Below are 15354 nucleotides of genomic sequence, written 5' to 3'. Positions count from 1 at the left end.
TTGTATGAACTGTGCCAGAATGACCAATCCCTCCAAATAGGGCACAGTGCTACACTTCTAGTGCTCCACTTAATCTAGATTTAGATTATATAATCTGTTTTTGCGGTTCCGAGGTTTATTCGACTTACATGTTTTTTTCAGGCGAAATGCTTTTGTATTTGCTCGAGGAATTTGCACAATATCTATAAGGGGTCGTCGCAAAAGTTTTTTGTCGTCCCTGAAACGAACATGATTCATTTGGGGGGGGGGGGGGGAGGGGGTGCGAGCCAAAATCGCAAGTCGACCGACACTGTACATATGACATGTACATGCATGCGATTTTCGTCGTCCAGCGTAGCAAACTGTGATCGTTTCAGAGGGAGGGGAGGGGGTCCAAGTACGAAATGAACGATGTTCGTTTCAGGGACGACAGAAAACTTTTGCGACGACCCCTAAAGATCTGGAATATGCAGGACTGGAGAGATAGTTTAAATCTGGTCTACCAGTTTTGTACGGGGCGTCGCAAACAATCGTATGTCCTCGAAGGAGTTCTTTCCTCCAGTTCCATATCTTTAAAATCTATTGCTAGGTTGCTCAGTAAAATCTGTGTCCTTCGCTTGGCGTTGAGGCGCTGAATCATGTTGATAGAAGAGAAGAGGACGTTGGCCCACTCACGTATTTTTTTTTTTTTTTTTTTTTTTTTTTACTACGTTCACATAACCAGCTCGAAAAGAATAAGGAGAGTACGGAGACTAGGACAAACTGACAACTAATGAGCAGGCGCTGCACCGAGATGCAGCAGTGATGGTGGGGCATTGATGACTCTGCCGACCTGAGGTCTCGGCGTCACGGCCAAAAACACGCACCAAAAACAATGAAAAAAGAAGAAGATAGAGCTGTACAGGTGAGAAAGATGCAAAAACCCAAGGCTTAACACGAGCGATTGTGGGGGAGAAACTGTCTTAGCGTCATACTATTCATAGGGAATCGACTGCCCAGAGCCAGTTTGTGCTGCGAAGATGGCGGTAAACATTCGTTTTGAATGATTGCATTCTCTTGCTGTGGGGAGGCTGGGATAGGAGAGCGGCAGGGAGGGAGTTCCAATCGCTGATGCTGCAGTGTGGGAACGAGCGCTTCAGTGCCAGCGGGGCAGATGCAGGCAGCTGGTGTTGGAGCTGGTGGTCATGGCCACTGACAGCACCGTGCTCGCTGCGAGTTCTGGGGTTGGTAGAGATGATGTGGCGCGGTGGCAACACAGAGAGCAGCTGCGGAGGACCAGGCAAGTAGTGCAGCTTGTACAGGCAGGCAAGCGAGGCAACAGTGCGGCGGATGGCCAGGCTGGGTAGGTGTGCCCCAGGGCCGATAGCATGAAGCGCGCGGCGCTGAACATTGTTCAGACGCTGGAGGTGACTCTGCGCAGCTCCCATCCATACAAGAGGCGCATACTCCATGACTGGTCGTACGAACGCCTTGTATACGGTCGTCCGGCCGGCGGGGGTGAGTATGTGGGCGGCTCTGTTTAGGACCCCAAGCCGTTGGCGTGCACGGGTGGCTAGGGAGCGTAGGTGATCGCTGAAGGTCAACTTGGCGTCCACCTTCACACCAAGGAGGGTGATGGTAGTTGTCTCGGGCACCAGTGTGCCACCAAACAGGAGTGGGGGGAGATCTAAGCCGGTGCGTCTGAGGGTGGCTGTCATGGCCTGGGATTTGGTCGGTTCAAACATCACTTTCCATGTACGACCCCACTCGTGCAGTCGGTCAACGGACACCTGCAGTGACTGCGCGGCGACTGTTGGGGTCTGCTGGGAGGTGACTAAGCTGTACAAAGTTGTATCATCAGCATAGGCTTCCAAGCTGGCGCCGTCAGCGAGAACATCTGGCGCGTCGTTGACGTAGGCCAGGAAAAGCGTTGGTCCAAGGATGCTTCCCTGGGGGACTCCAGCGGAGGTCGTATACCTAGATGACGTCCGCCCTCCAACGAGGCACTGTAGGGAACGGGTGTCCAGGTACGACGCCAGCCATCTCTGAAGCGGACCATCTATGCCTAGGCTACGTACCTTGTGGAGGAGGCCGACATGCGAGACACGATCAAACGCTCCTGCGATGTCCACAGCAAGGATCCACGCACGATTACGTGTTCGGTCACGATAAGCGATGTGAGATTCGCCGGGCACTGCGTCTTAGCGTGCATTGCTGATATTCCGGCTATGCTTTTCTGATTGACGTTTAAAATTAAATTCTATCCTAGTAAACACTGCCGCGGATATTGGGAGAAGGACTGGGAGGGGGGGGGGGGGGGGTGTACTGTTATCATGCATGCTGATGGAGCAATGGAAGCCAGTGTCCAGACGGACAATCGGATCTTAATAAACCTCCTCTGTGCCTTGTTTGCACTACAAAATACTTCACAATCAGTGTGTTAATCTACTAATAAGTACTACTCTATGCAGAAAATTTTGTCGGTCAATAATTTCGTCAAACTCCAAAGAAAGGGAGTTCGTCCGGTTGTAAATTTCGTCCATGGATCATAAGAGTGTATTGAAAAGCTGGACAAATCGATATTATTGTGAAAAGAAGAAAGACAAAATGTCACGAGTTATGACTAACTGTCCACCAACGTAACCAGATCTTATGCAGTCAGCGAGTGCGACACAATGGTGGACAGTTAGTCATAACTCGTAACATTTTGCCTTTCTTCTTTTCACAATTATTTAATTGGCTCACCATCCGAGTTAAATCGATATTAGTCCGGCATTTAATTTAGTCCAAAAGCTCCTTGGACGAAAAAGACGAAACTAAATTCCAGACGAATATTTCTGCTTGTACTACTACTACTAGTACTAGTATTAGTTTAGACGGCAGGCTTAGACTAGGCATGCAGCACATCATAGCATGCAGGGTCTACATTCAGCTCTGTTTCCTGCATGCACTTCCTGTGCGCTTGTCAGGTTGGAGCAGATGACTTCGGAGTTCGGTCGTGGATGAAATTATTTCGCACCGTCTGCTGTATAAACGGAGATTGTGCGTTCTCGTGAAATGGGTATCAATTAGGAAGGGGCTCACCCATGCGCATCGACCTGTAGTTGGAGGGAAAGTTCTCGCAGACCCGCGTGTGGTCAAATTCATACGTTGAAAAACGCGACTCAACTGACGTGCTGAGTTCGGAGGTCATGTCTAGAGGAGTTTGTCTCGTCCAACATCAGGCGTACTTTGGCCTCCCAGTCCTATTCCAGGATTTGTGTTGCGAAGCGGTTCAAGTGACAGCTATTGTGACAGGTCATCAAGAGTTAATGGTGAAGTGATAGTGCACCCCACGATGCTCCCGATGCTCCCAGATACTATTTTCTGTGTGCGACGGTGTGCGACAGTGCGTTCCCGACTTTACCATTAATATGATCAGTGACCTTCTGATATCATGGATATGGCACGCGGCGTTTACGATCTTTAATACTCACATCATGTGCGGGTCGACCTTAATCCTTATTCCAATATTAACAATGTTGTTGAGTTGCTCTCTGCCGCCATACAAGTGGGTTGTGATAGTCGGTCTGATTGACGTGTAGCACGAAACCCGACAATCGTTCCACCCTGGAGTTTCCTAGCGTACATGCAATGATCAGCGAACATCTGTGTTGGGAAAGTAACAACAACTTCCCGACTGAGCTCGTTTCTTGTCTTGCTGTCAAATTATGATGTTGGCTTCCCGGACGTTCCAAGGCGGCTATCGCTGACTGCGAAAAATACGATCTGTCCTTTCTCTGAACTTCCGAATAATTACCTGTGTCTATTGCTATATGTAGTGCAATATATAGAGAACGACTCCAGGTATCGTAGGCTCAAGCCAAGGAGCATAATTATTAGAATGATGTCCTTGACATGCAACTACGCCTGCGCAGGTAGTTCTCATCTAATCAGTTTATCTATCTACACATCTACATGTTCGCCATACTAGGCCGTACCCATGTTCCAGACAGCATGATATGAACGAACACCCCACCCCCTGTGCGCATGCTGTGCAAGACATTCAAATCTCTATCGATCCCCGGGCCGAGTAAAGGCAGCATGCATCGAATGTCACACCTCACCGTCACGACTGGTGACAAAATATGTTCACACCTAGGCCTAGGTGCTATTTTGGCTAGTATTGGGTATTGTGGCCGTTTCGGTCGTCTCACGCCGCGCCTATTTGCGTGGAGGTATAAAGTGCGTGTTATACATTTCACACTTCACACTTTTCATGCTTTCACACCAGTGAAACGACTTGCCGACCGCAGACAGAAGTTGTACTGGTTTTGCGTGGGCACGCTCTGCCACCCAATGGCAATGGTCACAACTGCCCTCAGTCTCAGAGAGGTGCGGGCATCTGATCTGATTGTGCCCGGCCTTCGCCCGCTCTCTACGCTGTAGTAAGTTAGTAAGGCTCAGCTCAGTTGCTCAATGCTGGTCCGATCTATCCGAAAATCTACCGTAGATAGAGCTTGGGCCTGGATAATTATTATGATTGGTTTTGCTATAACAGTACAAGGAGGACATCGTGAGTATAAGTGTTCTGGATTGTATTCGTTGAGACCGGCGCTGCCAATATACTGTCTTTGTAGGTGCCACGGCGGGCGGTAAGACACTGAGGCGTGCACGAGGGGTGACAAAGACCCTTCAGATGCTTAGTTCCACGCTGATGCAGGCGATGAGTGCCAGGCGCGAAAAGGCCCACCACCGTCATCGCGCGAAATAGTCACTTCGGAAAACCCGAACGTTGGCACTCCAGAATATCCCAGATGCTCAGCAAAACACTTGAAAGACATAGGAAATTTGTGTCAGTTGAAGATCGTGCGCTGAATGTTTTCAATCGAGTCTAGTGCATTTTTCTGTGTTTGCCACGGCCCAGACTCGAGGCTAATGCTAATACAGCCCATTGGTTGGGCACCGGCTTGTTTTCGAAGAATGAAAATCACCGGTAATTGTAAGTCATCGTGCACGCTTGATGCAATGGGCTGACCTTACCCTGTGTCGAACAGCGGTCAGCAGAAGTGAGTTTAACAGTCAAGGCTGCAGCAGAACTATACAAGCGGTCGCACCAGTGCAGTGGGCACGAGTGGTCGAAGTGATGTATTCAACGTAAAAACGGTGGTAGAGCACGTAACGTCGTTGTTAGTTGAGCTAAGCTCGAGGAGAGCCGGGCGGAGGGCATGCAGAAAGCGGTGTCCGACCAACAGGCTGGCATCCGCTGTCACCCGCGTGTACGGATGTAGATATGTACGTGTCGGCACAACCTCTACCATGATTGTACCATGTACTGAGTCTGTAGTCTGTAGACCTATTGCCTGCCCCTTATGGCCTTCGCTGGTCACGCTTTGCACAATCCTCGTGATTCACGGAATACTGGCGGCAGTGCAGTGGTGCGTTTGAACCCTGCACATCATGTTCAATGCATTGTATTCGCTGGGGACAGCATCGAGATTTCGCCCTTGGACGGACTACGACGGCTTTCTATTAATTACGGCGTAATGCTGTACGATTAGGAGAAAATGTTATTGCATTCTGGAGCCTGAGATCTACTCCTAATTTTTAATATCCATTGCCAAGATTTGTGTTTCCTTTCCAACTCCCCATTTTTCTGTCCTGATGCATTCTTGTCCAGTGCGAGGGGACTGATTTCGTCGCAGCTACTGAACCACGATACGCCGTCGAAATGGTAATGCTATTCCTCTCCACACAAAGTGAAGGTACGCGAGAGAGAGAAAAGGTGACTCCCGACCGGGTCGTCTAGCGTATTGCCGGGTTACGACTCGATCCGTCCAGTCGGCGCACAACCAGCGACGACGACCGGTTGGACACAGCGCGCACCGCGACTAGTCCAACCAGCTCGTCAGCTGTCCTGCTTATATTTTCACACGTCGCATCATCGCTATCACTCAGCACCGTTCCGACAAGCTGGCCGTCATGTTGGACGCGCGCCGTAGTAGCGCAAGTAGCGCATCGGAAACTCTCCGGGAAATGCTGCGACCGAAAAAACCGAGAGCGATGATGGCAAAGCAGGAGTTTACGATCACGATCGACGAGGCGGTTGAACTTCTTGCCGGTAAGTGAGCTATGAATGGTTATAGTGTGTGCCAGGTCAGGCTTTGCATTAGTGATGGTTTTGCCGTGTTGAATGCTGTCCTTGTCAGCCGTGTTAGTAACACGGAGACAAGCTCGTCCTGCGTGTACTCTGTGATTACAGATCGGCTTGCCGTGCGTGATGATGAGTTGAGTGCGTGTAGGCATATTTACTTGATTAGGCTGTGCATGTGTTGGAGGTGTTCGGGGATCACGTTCAGGGAATGGAATGTTCAGAAACTGGGACAGTAGCCCGATTCCATTACTTTGTAAGCCATGGAAGTCTCTTGTCGCAATAGTAACTGTTGTTTTCTTCATGTCGTCGAAAAACTGGTAGCCCAGTGTGACCAACGATCCGCATTGCCATCGAAAAATGGCGTAGAAAACCTTACAAACTTTCCGCGACTCATGAAGGTTGTTCCAGCAGCGCCTAGAAAAACGACGATGAGAATGCTTGTAGTTGTACGCAGGGCAATTTTTGGCTGACCCTTGCAGCTCGCCGGGGCGATAATGCTGGATAACAGTAGCTGGTTTGGGTCGCCTTAGAATCTGGTGCCGGTCTCCAGATCCTCGATGGAAGTTAGCAATTACGAAAAGGGTTCCGACTCTTGTTTATTGGCCATCTGGCTACCATCCGTAACGAAAAACCGTGCCAGATCCGCTTTTCGACAGCCTTGACATTCGGCTTCGGCTCAGAGTCGCGATGAGAAGGTCTTCTAATGGTTGGTTTTCGAACGCTGATTCCTCGGTCCCTTGTGGCCTGGAGCGATATGATTCGCACAGATATCCGCACGTCCTCTGTGGTCACCTCTCGGTGCTCATTCTAGCGTTGCGAACGACAGACAGTGCGTTGTGTTCAGCGACTGAGCGTGGCCGAAGCGAGAGGCTGCATCGCATCGCGTGAACTAGCCGAACCGAAGTTCCTCACTTTTCTCCTTCTTTTTTTGATCGTCTGTCCCCGAGTGATCCCTTCTTTTTTCCGCTGCATGGCTTTCAAAAACTCTGCCTCCAATTAGTACGCAGATTTTACGGCCAGGTCCCTCTTCCGAGCTGATTTCTAAATCCAGACATTTGGGGGTCGTCGCGGACAGGAAGGTAAACACAAGTCGCAAGTTTCTTTGTAGCATTAGCATGCGGATATTCACACACACACACAATCACAACATGCACGAGCAGTTGAGGGTCTCCGTTGGATTCACATCACGACATCACAGTCTCATTGTAGTGTGTGTTATCTCGTTGCATGAACCGATCCTCGGAGTTGCGTGCAAAAAGATTTCAGCCCTTCCTTATATATCCCGCCTTCAGCCTGAAAAATGAACACAGTATTGGAATATGCCCAGGAAAAAGGAATACATCAGCGGAAAGAAACAGTGTGCTGAATGACATGTGAGAGACAAGGAAAAGTAGACGGAGTTCTTGGGTGTTGAATATCGGAGAGTGCAGTGTACTTTTGAACTTGGACAACGCTCCCAAGTCGACTATCCTGATACTGCAGTGTGGGAACGGGGGCAAAGTACGGAAAAGTTGACTTAGATGTGACCTGGTCCTGACATAGGTGCCGCCATGAGACACTGGACGGGTACTGTTGTTGTCTCTTGCCGGCTGAACCTTTGGGGACGGTGACTGGTTTGCACGGTCGACTACAGGCAGCGTCGCTCACCTTATGATTAACTGGCAAATGCACGTGTTGGCCGATACCCCAGTACCTTTGGCGGAGTTGTGGCATACTTCTGCTGAACAGGGTGCTAAGACTCCATGCAGTGTAGCCACTATATCATTCATGATACCACACAGCTCAGAAAAAGAAAATGGCCACAAAACTCTTGCTCTCCGAATAATGATTTTTTATTCTTTTCCTACACTTACACGTTGTAGCCGAGAGCCCTTTTGGGCGTTGTGTGTGTTGTTAGCAAGAGTTATGCAATGCACTGTATTACGTAGACAGCATAGAACCTAAATAATGCGGTGAGCAGGTGCATTCGGCCACGTACCGTATTTCCCCGATTATAAGTCGCACTCGATGATAAGTCGCACTCGATTATAAGTCGCACTCGATTATAAGTCGCATCCCCATTTTCAGGTTTGAGCAATATTGTTGCGATATATTCACTTCAGTAGTAAGTCATGCTCGATTGTAAGTCGCACCCCTTTTTTACCCTGACTTTTAGTGTAAAAAGGTGCGACTTATAATCGGGGAAATACGGTACATACTTTTCACTGGAGAGCCCCCCCCCCCCCCCCCCCCCGGTTATGGTGTGGTTGTTGTTGATGATGAAACGTATAGAACCTGCGTGCTCTTCAACTGCTCAAGTAATTCCTCCCGTTGGGACACACTAAACATCTCTGTGTTTGCGACCGGATGCTGGGAAATTACTTCACAAGGGAGGGAGGTATTTCATAGGTCTATCATCTCCCCCCTCCCCAGAACATAATATTCTAGGCTTACAATTGACAATGCACCCTGGATGCATGCACACAAAATCAACTGCAGCAATGCTGTACCCAACCAATAATTATCATGGCATTCATTGATTCACACCGACCAGAGAAAGCACTGTGCTAGGACGATATATATCATTAGGCTAATCAAAGACAGTTTCCAGCAAAATGTGTGAAATAGAATCCTGCCGGAAAGTGAGCGGAAATTCCGCTCCGGGTTTCGGATGAAATCGCAGGGGTTGCTCTGGTCTGAAAAGAAATGGTGTCATACTCTCTTGAACTACCTATCCAGCTCTGCTGCATAGGTACTATTGGCAATGTGATGTTATTTTAGCAACTCAGCCTTTATGTGAGTCTGGGCATGCAATGAGCAGATTCAGAGCTGCATAGTGGGTGAGTGTGTGCATGCGCTAGCTTGACTAATTACATGCGACACTTTTTTTTAGAGTGATCTCGACACTTTTTTCAGAGTGACCTCGGGCAAGAAGGCATGGCTGACAGTGGTTAGGTTCAGGTCTCACTTAAGTACGTGTGAGATGGCTACTTTCAACCAGGAAATCGGGGGCCACATGCGGAGCAGAGCCAGCAGTACAGGATCAAGAATGAGCAGCGGAACAAGGCCTCAGGATGTGTGGCATTAAAATGCAGAACTGGCTGCGTGATTGTTCCGGTTCCGGAGTCAGCCGTGCAACAATGGTGGCTGCATCTAGATTTGGTGCCAATACCTTCACCTGTGCGTTGGTGGCGGAAATATTCGGAAATGCGTTTAGCACATTTGTGCCACATTGGGTACGTGTGGGGCAAAATTGATTGTACCCATCAACACTGTGAGCTGATGCTATTCGTAGCAGGCAAATCGTGGAAAGCTGATGCACGATAGGCAAATCTCAATGTGAAAAATCAAGTTATACCTAATGAGTGTTGTGAAGGTGTATGGTTAAAAGTGGATGGCTACGGCGGAGTCTGCACATTTTGATGGGTACGATGTTATAGAGGGTTTGTGTATGCGTATGTTGGTGTTAGGCCGTACGTGTAGATGTCTGCGCACGTGTGCCGACGTGTCCAAACGGCGAGGGCTCGCGGGCAGACTCTGGGCTTCCGGATTGGCACCCAGGCCAATTGGATTGCGACCAGCTGCTAGGGGATGTGTCCTGGGTGTCCGCGATCTGCATGGGCACGGGTGTCGTCACGTAAATTAACATTGGTGATAGGAACGGGACTAGTTTCCCAACTATCGCCTCCTAAATGACTATCGAGGCACGACGCACACGAGGGGTCTGATGCACCGACCCGTACTAGTAGCATTCAAGCCGTCAACATCTTCGAATAAACTGTGTGCATGCGTTGTTCTGCCGGCTGGCAACCAGCCAAAGCCCGTGTTCGCCCACGGCTACTTGATGTCACATTGGGTGCAACAACAACATCCGCCTTCAGATCAACGTACATGCATGCTAGAAACGCGTCTTCCAAGACCTGACAAGAACAGGCTGCGGTAAACAAGGAGTATCGGTTCTCTAGGAACATGTGGCTTGCGAACCGAAATGTATGATTCCTGTGCACGGCGTGTATTTGAACATGCCAGGTCGACCTTCACCGGATATGGAGAGTGTTGGTGTGACAACCACACAATGGTCAAAGAGCTTGTTGACAGGCATGTTCATAAGAAGAAGGTACAGACAATAATACGAGGACGAGAAAAGTGCTTTCAAAGCAAAAAGCACTTTTTTCGTCCTCGTATTATTGTTTGAACTAGCTCTGCCTCTCGGTATTGAGAGAACTCTCTTGGACAGCCTGGAGGCTCTCTGCTTTAAGAAGAAGGTACACATGGATGCGTGTTGAGAGTAGAGACAAATCATGCTCAGGTCCCGATAGCCTGTTCTTGTCCCGCGAGCGGTGCCTGATAATGATAATGATGATGGGCAGGTGGCCCTGCTGCCGGACCAGGAGGAAATCCATAACAATAGGTGACTCTGTGTAGCGAAGTAGACGCACGCGAGCGTGCCCATGTGTGCATTTTAAATGCTTCCTGAGTTTTAAGAATGTCAACACCTGCTTCCACGGTCACATCTCAAGCGAATAATTAAAACCCCGCCGTCATGAACAGACGAGATGGCATTCATCATTGTACTTACATGTATGCACACCATCAGTCTTGCTCAGCTTCCAGACACTAAAATGCATTCGCCTTTTGTTTTGCATAATGACATAATGAGTTCTGGATGCTCGCTGCCATTCGGAATACCTGCAAAATCGCATTTTTAGTTTGTCCGTTCGTCCCACTGATTTGCAAGGAGGAACTGCAACGGGAAAAAACACTGCACCTTTCCATCGACCCTCCCGTCAACACTAGGATGTCGAGAGCGTCATGTGATCCAATGCAATATTAACTTGTGTTGTTGGTGTTGGAGAGGGTGTGTGACATGTAACAACTATGCTACTTTGGTAGCCAGGAACATTGTTTTAGTACAGCCATATGTGTTTAAAAAAAAGGGGGGGGGGTTGTACGGCAAGGAGATGAGACATTGATTTTTGAGATTTCAGCTGTGTAGCGTAATTTGTTTCTGCGGATGGCATGGTGTGTGTGTGTGTGTGTGTATGTGTGTATATGTGTATGTGTGTATGTGTGTATGTGTGTGTGTGTGCATATGTGTGCATATGTGTGTGTGTGTGTGTGTGTGTGTGTGTGTGTGTGTGTGTGTGTGTGTGTGTGTGTGTGTGTGTGTCGATGCACGATGATTTGATTGCGGCTTCGTTGACAGCACACCGCAACTGTCGCATGTGTCGCCCATACCATCCGTGCCGGGACTTCCATTGTGCCAGGGCATTGAAGCTACTCGCTTCAGAGGTAGTTGACTTCTCTAGAGACCTACCGTCTCACTGCCGTCTGTCCGATCTCGCTGCTATACGTTCGTTGCCAGTACAGGTAGGTTTCTCTATGGGTGTATGTGTGTGTGTGTGTACATGTGTGTGTACGTGTATCTGTATGTATGTGTGTGTGTGTACGTGTGTGTATGTGTATGTGTGTATGTATGTGTGTGTGTGTGCATGTGTGTGTGTACGCGTGTGTGTACGTGTGTTTGTATGTGTTTAAGAAGGGGGAGTGTTGAGGGAGGGGGATAGGGTTGTAGGGCACCCAGCCAGTCTACGAGTAGATGTTAGATGTTCCATCCTGGGCTTGTTCATTCAAGCGTTACTAATCTGAATGAGTATCCTGTCTAAGCTAATGAGTCCGATGAAACTTATTATCATGCATGCCATTCACTGTTGACCGGAACAAGCTTGGCATAATGAGGAGAGTTTATCAATGCCGGGCCGCACCAGTGAGCAACAAGCGAATTTGAAGTCAAGTTGGACTGCAGGACTGCAGAGCGTTGACTGGCTACGTTGAATTGATATGCGTGGGTTTGCATATGGGCTCTTCTGCGACCGTGTCATGCTCACAGCGGCCATCCTTGAATTTTACATTCGTATAGTTATAGTTATGGTGATGATTACAATGTTGTGAATGGCGGTAGTGTCTCAGGTAGTCCTTGTCATCAGTTTCCCATTAATTGCTGTGGTGATTTCATTTTGTGCATGACAGGAGTAGTGTTGTGGTGCACCCTGTATCAGTAGTCCTTGCTATCGGCTGTCTACGCAATGCTAGTAGAGGATAACTGGGCATTCTGATGTGATTCCGTGTGATTCCGTGAGGAGATGATGTGGCAAATGGAGAGTGGATTGTCATGGACCCCGGTTAGGACTCAGGGCAGTGTTGTTAGTCATGAAGTCATGCACAATGCTGTCTTAGTGCTGCCAGTCAGCCATTTGTTCTCTGAAAAAGCCAGTCAAGTGCACCAAGAGGTGGAATGCAAAACCCGCCAAGTGCAAAAAAAAACGAAGAAAAAAGATAAGTGTACGAGGTGACAGCACTCAATGGCCGGCCTGATCTAGATTTGGAGTTGTACTGAAATTTGGCTGGAAAAGTGGATTTTAATAGCGGGTTTTGTGTTCCAACTCTTCACATGTACAAGCCTAATGCCTGGGTTAGTGGTTAGTGAGTGTGCGCATGCGTCTACACTCTGCTGAGTGGTCTGCATGAGTCAGAGGTGAAATGTGAAGAAAAAGATCAAGAGCCGCTGCTGCAGTGCTGGCACTCTGCCATTGGTCAGTGCTGCGTTCAAACTCTGTGCAGCCCTCGTGTGCATCTCGTGTGCAGCTTAGTTCTGTGCTTAGCTAGGCACCACTGCTTCCTCGCACTGGGAGGTTTCGAGAGGTAGACAGCTCTAGCTCTTGGGGACCGATTCCCGCAAATGCCATGTCGTGACGTGGGCCGAGATTTCGTTCCGGTCTCTTCAGATACCAGATACCGTTGCATTCTTGCAAATTTGAAATCCTTCCTTCGTCACGTATGGGGCGTGAGGTGCATCATGTGATCTGGCATCTCGAGTAGGCATCATTGTGGATCACGATCGGATTGTTTTGATCAGTTTGATCATCAGAAAATGGCCGCCTTCTGTGACATGTCCCTGTTATGGTGGGGGTCCGTGGGGAGAGGTTGGGAAAAGAAGGTGCATGCAGCTTGCAAAACATGTGCTGCCAACGGAACCTAGACGGTGTGTGTGTTGTGCAAGATGCCATGGGTTAGGGGGAGGATGAAATAATGTTGGTGGTACAGAGGGTAGTTTTGTGTAGTATGTTGGTGTCCTGCGGCATACGTTCATGTACATAATCTCCGTTTAGGCTTAGTGGGAACACACCACGACCACTACAGCGGCAGCTACAGTGCGACTCATGACATTTGGTCTTGCCACCACCCAACACTTGGTTTTACACACGGACCCATGATGGCATGCTACTGCTGCAGCTGCAGCTCGCCCGGGCCGGAGATTAGCTTTGGAGTTTGGCAGCATTGGACCGACCCTGGCCAGTTTCGTAGGCATGGGTGCCCTTTTGCATCACTGATTACCACTGTAGCCAGGGACATTTCCAATGCTGTGTTGGCTTAGTCCTGCTGAACACCAACTAATGTCCATCTCACTAAGCAAGTCAATAGAAGTCAAGCAGCCCTTGAGCAATTCTGAACAGATTGATGTTTACAACAGCATATCTCTCAGCACAACTAACAAAGTGTTTCAGCAATCTGAAATGTAGCAATTCTCCTAATTGGACTTGCCCTGCACACAGAGTGCAGGAGACCCAGGGTGGGTGAATTCCTTCTTGATAGGCAGTGGTGAAGTGTTGGGAGCCCTGAGGTGGTCGTCCATCTGCTTGATGACATGAAACTAGTATGGCATTCCTGACAAGTATGGATATGTGTGTGGGTGTATGGGTGTGCTCCAATACTGGCAAAGGGGTAAGGTGGCTTGAAACTCCATAACTCAAACTCCATCACTCAAACTCCATCACTCAAACTCCACTGATAAGCTATCACTTGTTCCGGGAGGATCTAGGGATCTAACCATTTCATTGCACTGTGCAGCACTGGGCTCTAGAGTGGTATCAGTTGTGTATGGACCATGGCCTGGTGCTCGCCACGAGCCGAGCTGCGGGTAGGCATAGGGCATTACCAGCTTGCACGATTTCAATTTTTGGCATTTTGCTTCACTCGCCGTGTGTTGGTGGCATGGGTCCAGAGCATTGTGTGTTGTGGGCATGTGTCCAGTGTGTTGTGGGCATGTGTCCAGTGTGTTGTGGGCATGTGTCCAGAGCATTGTGTGTTGGTGGCATGGGTCCAGAGCATTTCTGGAAGATCTGAGCCCGGCTAAACCCTTAGTGACTCTACTTGGCCCCTGCAGTACACATTGACGCATCACCAGATTCATCAATGTTCACTTGTACTTGGTTTGATAAGTGTCGTGGCAGTGGGTCTGGCACGTTTGGGACAGTTCTTAGTAAATAAATAATATAAATATCTCGGCTCCCCTTACTGGACAGATCACATATCACCTTTCCGCTTTACCAGGGATACCAGCACCCAGTGATCAGGCATCGCATCAGCTCCTGAACATTGGGGGAGGGTAGATCAGACACACCAACCAGAGATCATCGGCCGAAATCCCACTTGCCACATCCATAAGTTACCCGTACATGGCAGAAATGCCAGAAACTTTTGGGAGGTTCACAGTACAATGGTCCACGTGTACACTGTAGTACACAGCCATACGCTAAACCAGAAGATGAATGCCTCTTGGATCACCAGCGGATGCCCGAGAGGAATGGGAAAGGGGAAAAGAACAAAAAACACACTTGCTTTGGGCGAAGCAGTGTCTGGTTGATTAACCAAGACTCAGCTCGGCAGCATCCGGGACAGAATTATCGGGACAGTTGGGTACAGTAAAAGCTGGTGTAAGCGACCTCTGTGCTTAGCGACCACCTGCTCTTAACGGCCGTTTTTCCATGCACCGACAGTTCTACACAGACACTGTGGGACCTGGTTCTAAAGACCACCTGGCTTTAACCACCGCTTTTGCTTGCACCGTGGGTTGGTCGCTTATACCAGTTTTTACTGTATTTTCTTACCTATGACTTAGTTGCGTGTTTCTAAGAACACATCTAGGTTGCTTGTCTGAGCAAGTGGCAGAACCTGGGTGCTTGTGCCGATGTGTTGGGGTCCGTGGCATTTTGTAGCTGGTATTGCAAATAAGAGACCTCCGGTTCGGGAGAGTTCTCAGTGTTCATGCGAACAGGGCTACAGTGAAACCTGTCTAAGGCGACTGCTCAAGGGACCTTGACAATGTGGTCTCTGTTACCAGGTGGTCTCCTTATCAAAGGTCATTTGAGTGGAAATAGCTAGCATCCCTTGATCCTGGTTGCATTAGTCTTCTAGGACAGGTAGTCGGCGTATCCGAGTAGTCG

The 15354-nt window shown here is 48.9% G+C and overlaps 1 protein-coding gene across 4 annotated transcripts in view; it reads left to right on the top strand.

Moving 5' to 3' along the window:
• LOC135828232 (uncharacterized) overlaps positions 1-15354 on the top strand; it is a 50043-nt gene that overhangs the window by 14794 nt on the left and 19895 nt on the right. For 3 of the 4 annotated variants that reach the window (XM_065340684.1, XM_065340685.1, XM_065340683.1), the window contains 2 exons: positions 5618-6058; positions 11277-11440. In XM_065340684.1, coding sequence (XP_065196756.1) covers positions 5920-6058; positions 11277-11440 — 303 coding nt within the window. In that variant the 5' untranslated portion in view covers positions 5618-5919. Of the gene's footprint in view, positions 1-4338; positions 5233-5617; positions 6059-11276; positions 11441-15354 lie in introns of those variants that run through there. The other variant, XM_065340686.1, reaches the window with a different exon arrangement.

This window comes from Sycon ciliatum, chromosome 12 (genome assembly GCF_964019385.1).
Source record: "Sycon ciliatum chromosome 12, ocSycCili1.1, whole genome shotgun sequence".
Lineage (NCBI taxonomy): Eukaryota > Metazoa > Porifera > Calcarea > Leucosolenida > Sycettidae > Sycon > Sycon ciliatum.
The sequence above is the reverse complement of the archived record's forward strand: the minus strand, read 5'-3'. Positions and strand labels throughout refer to the sequence as shown.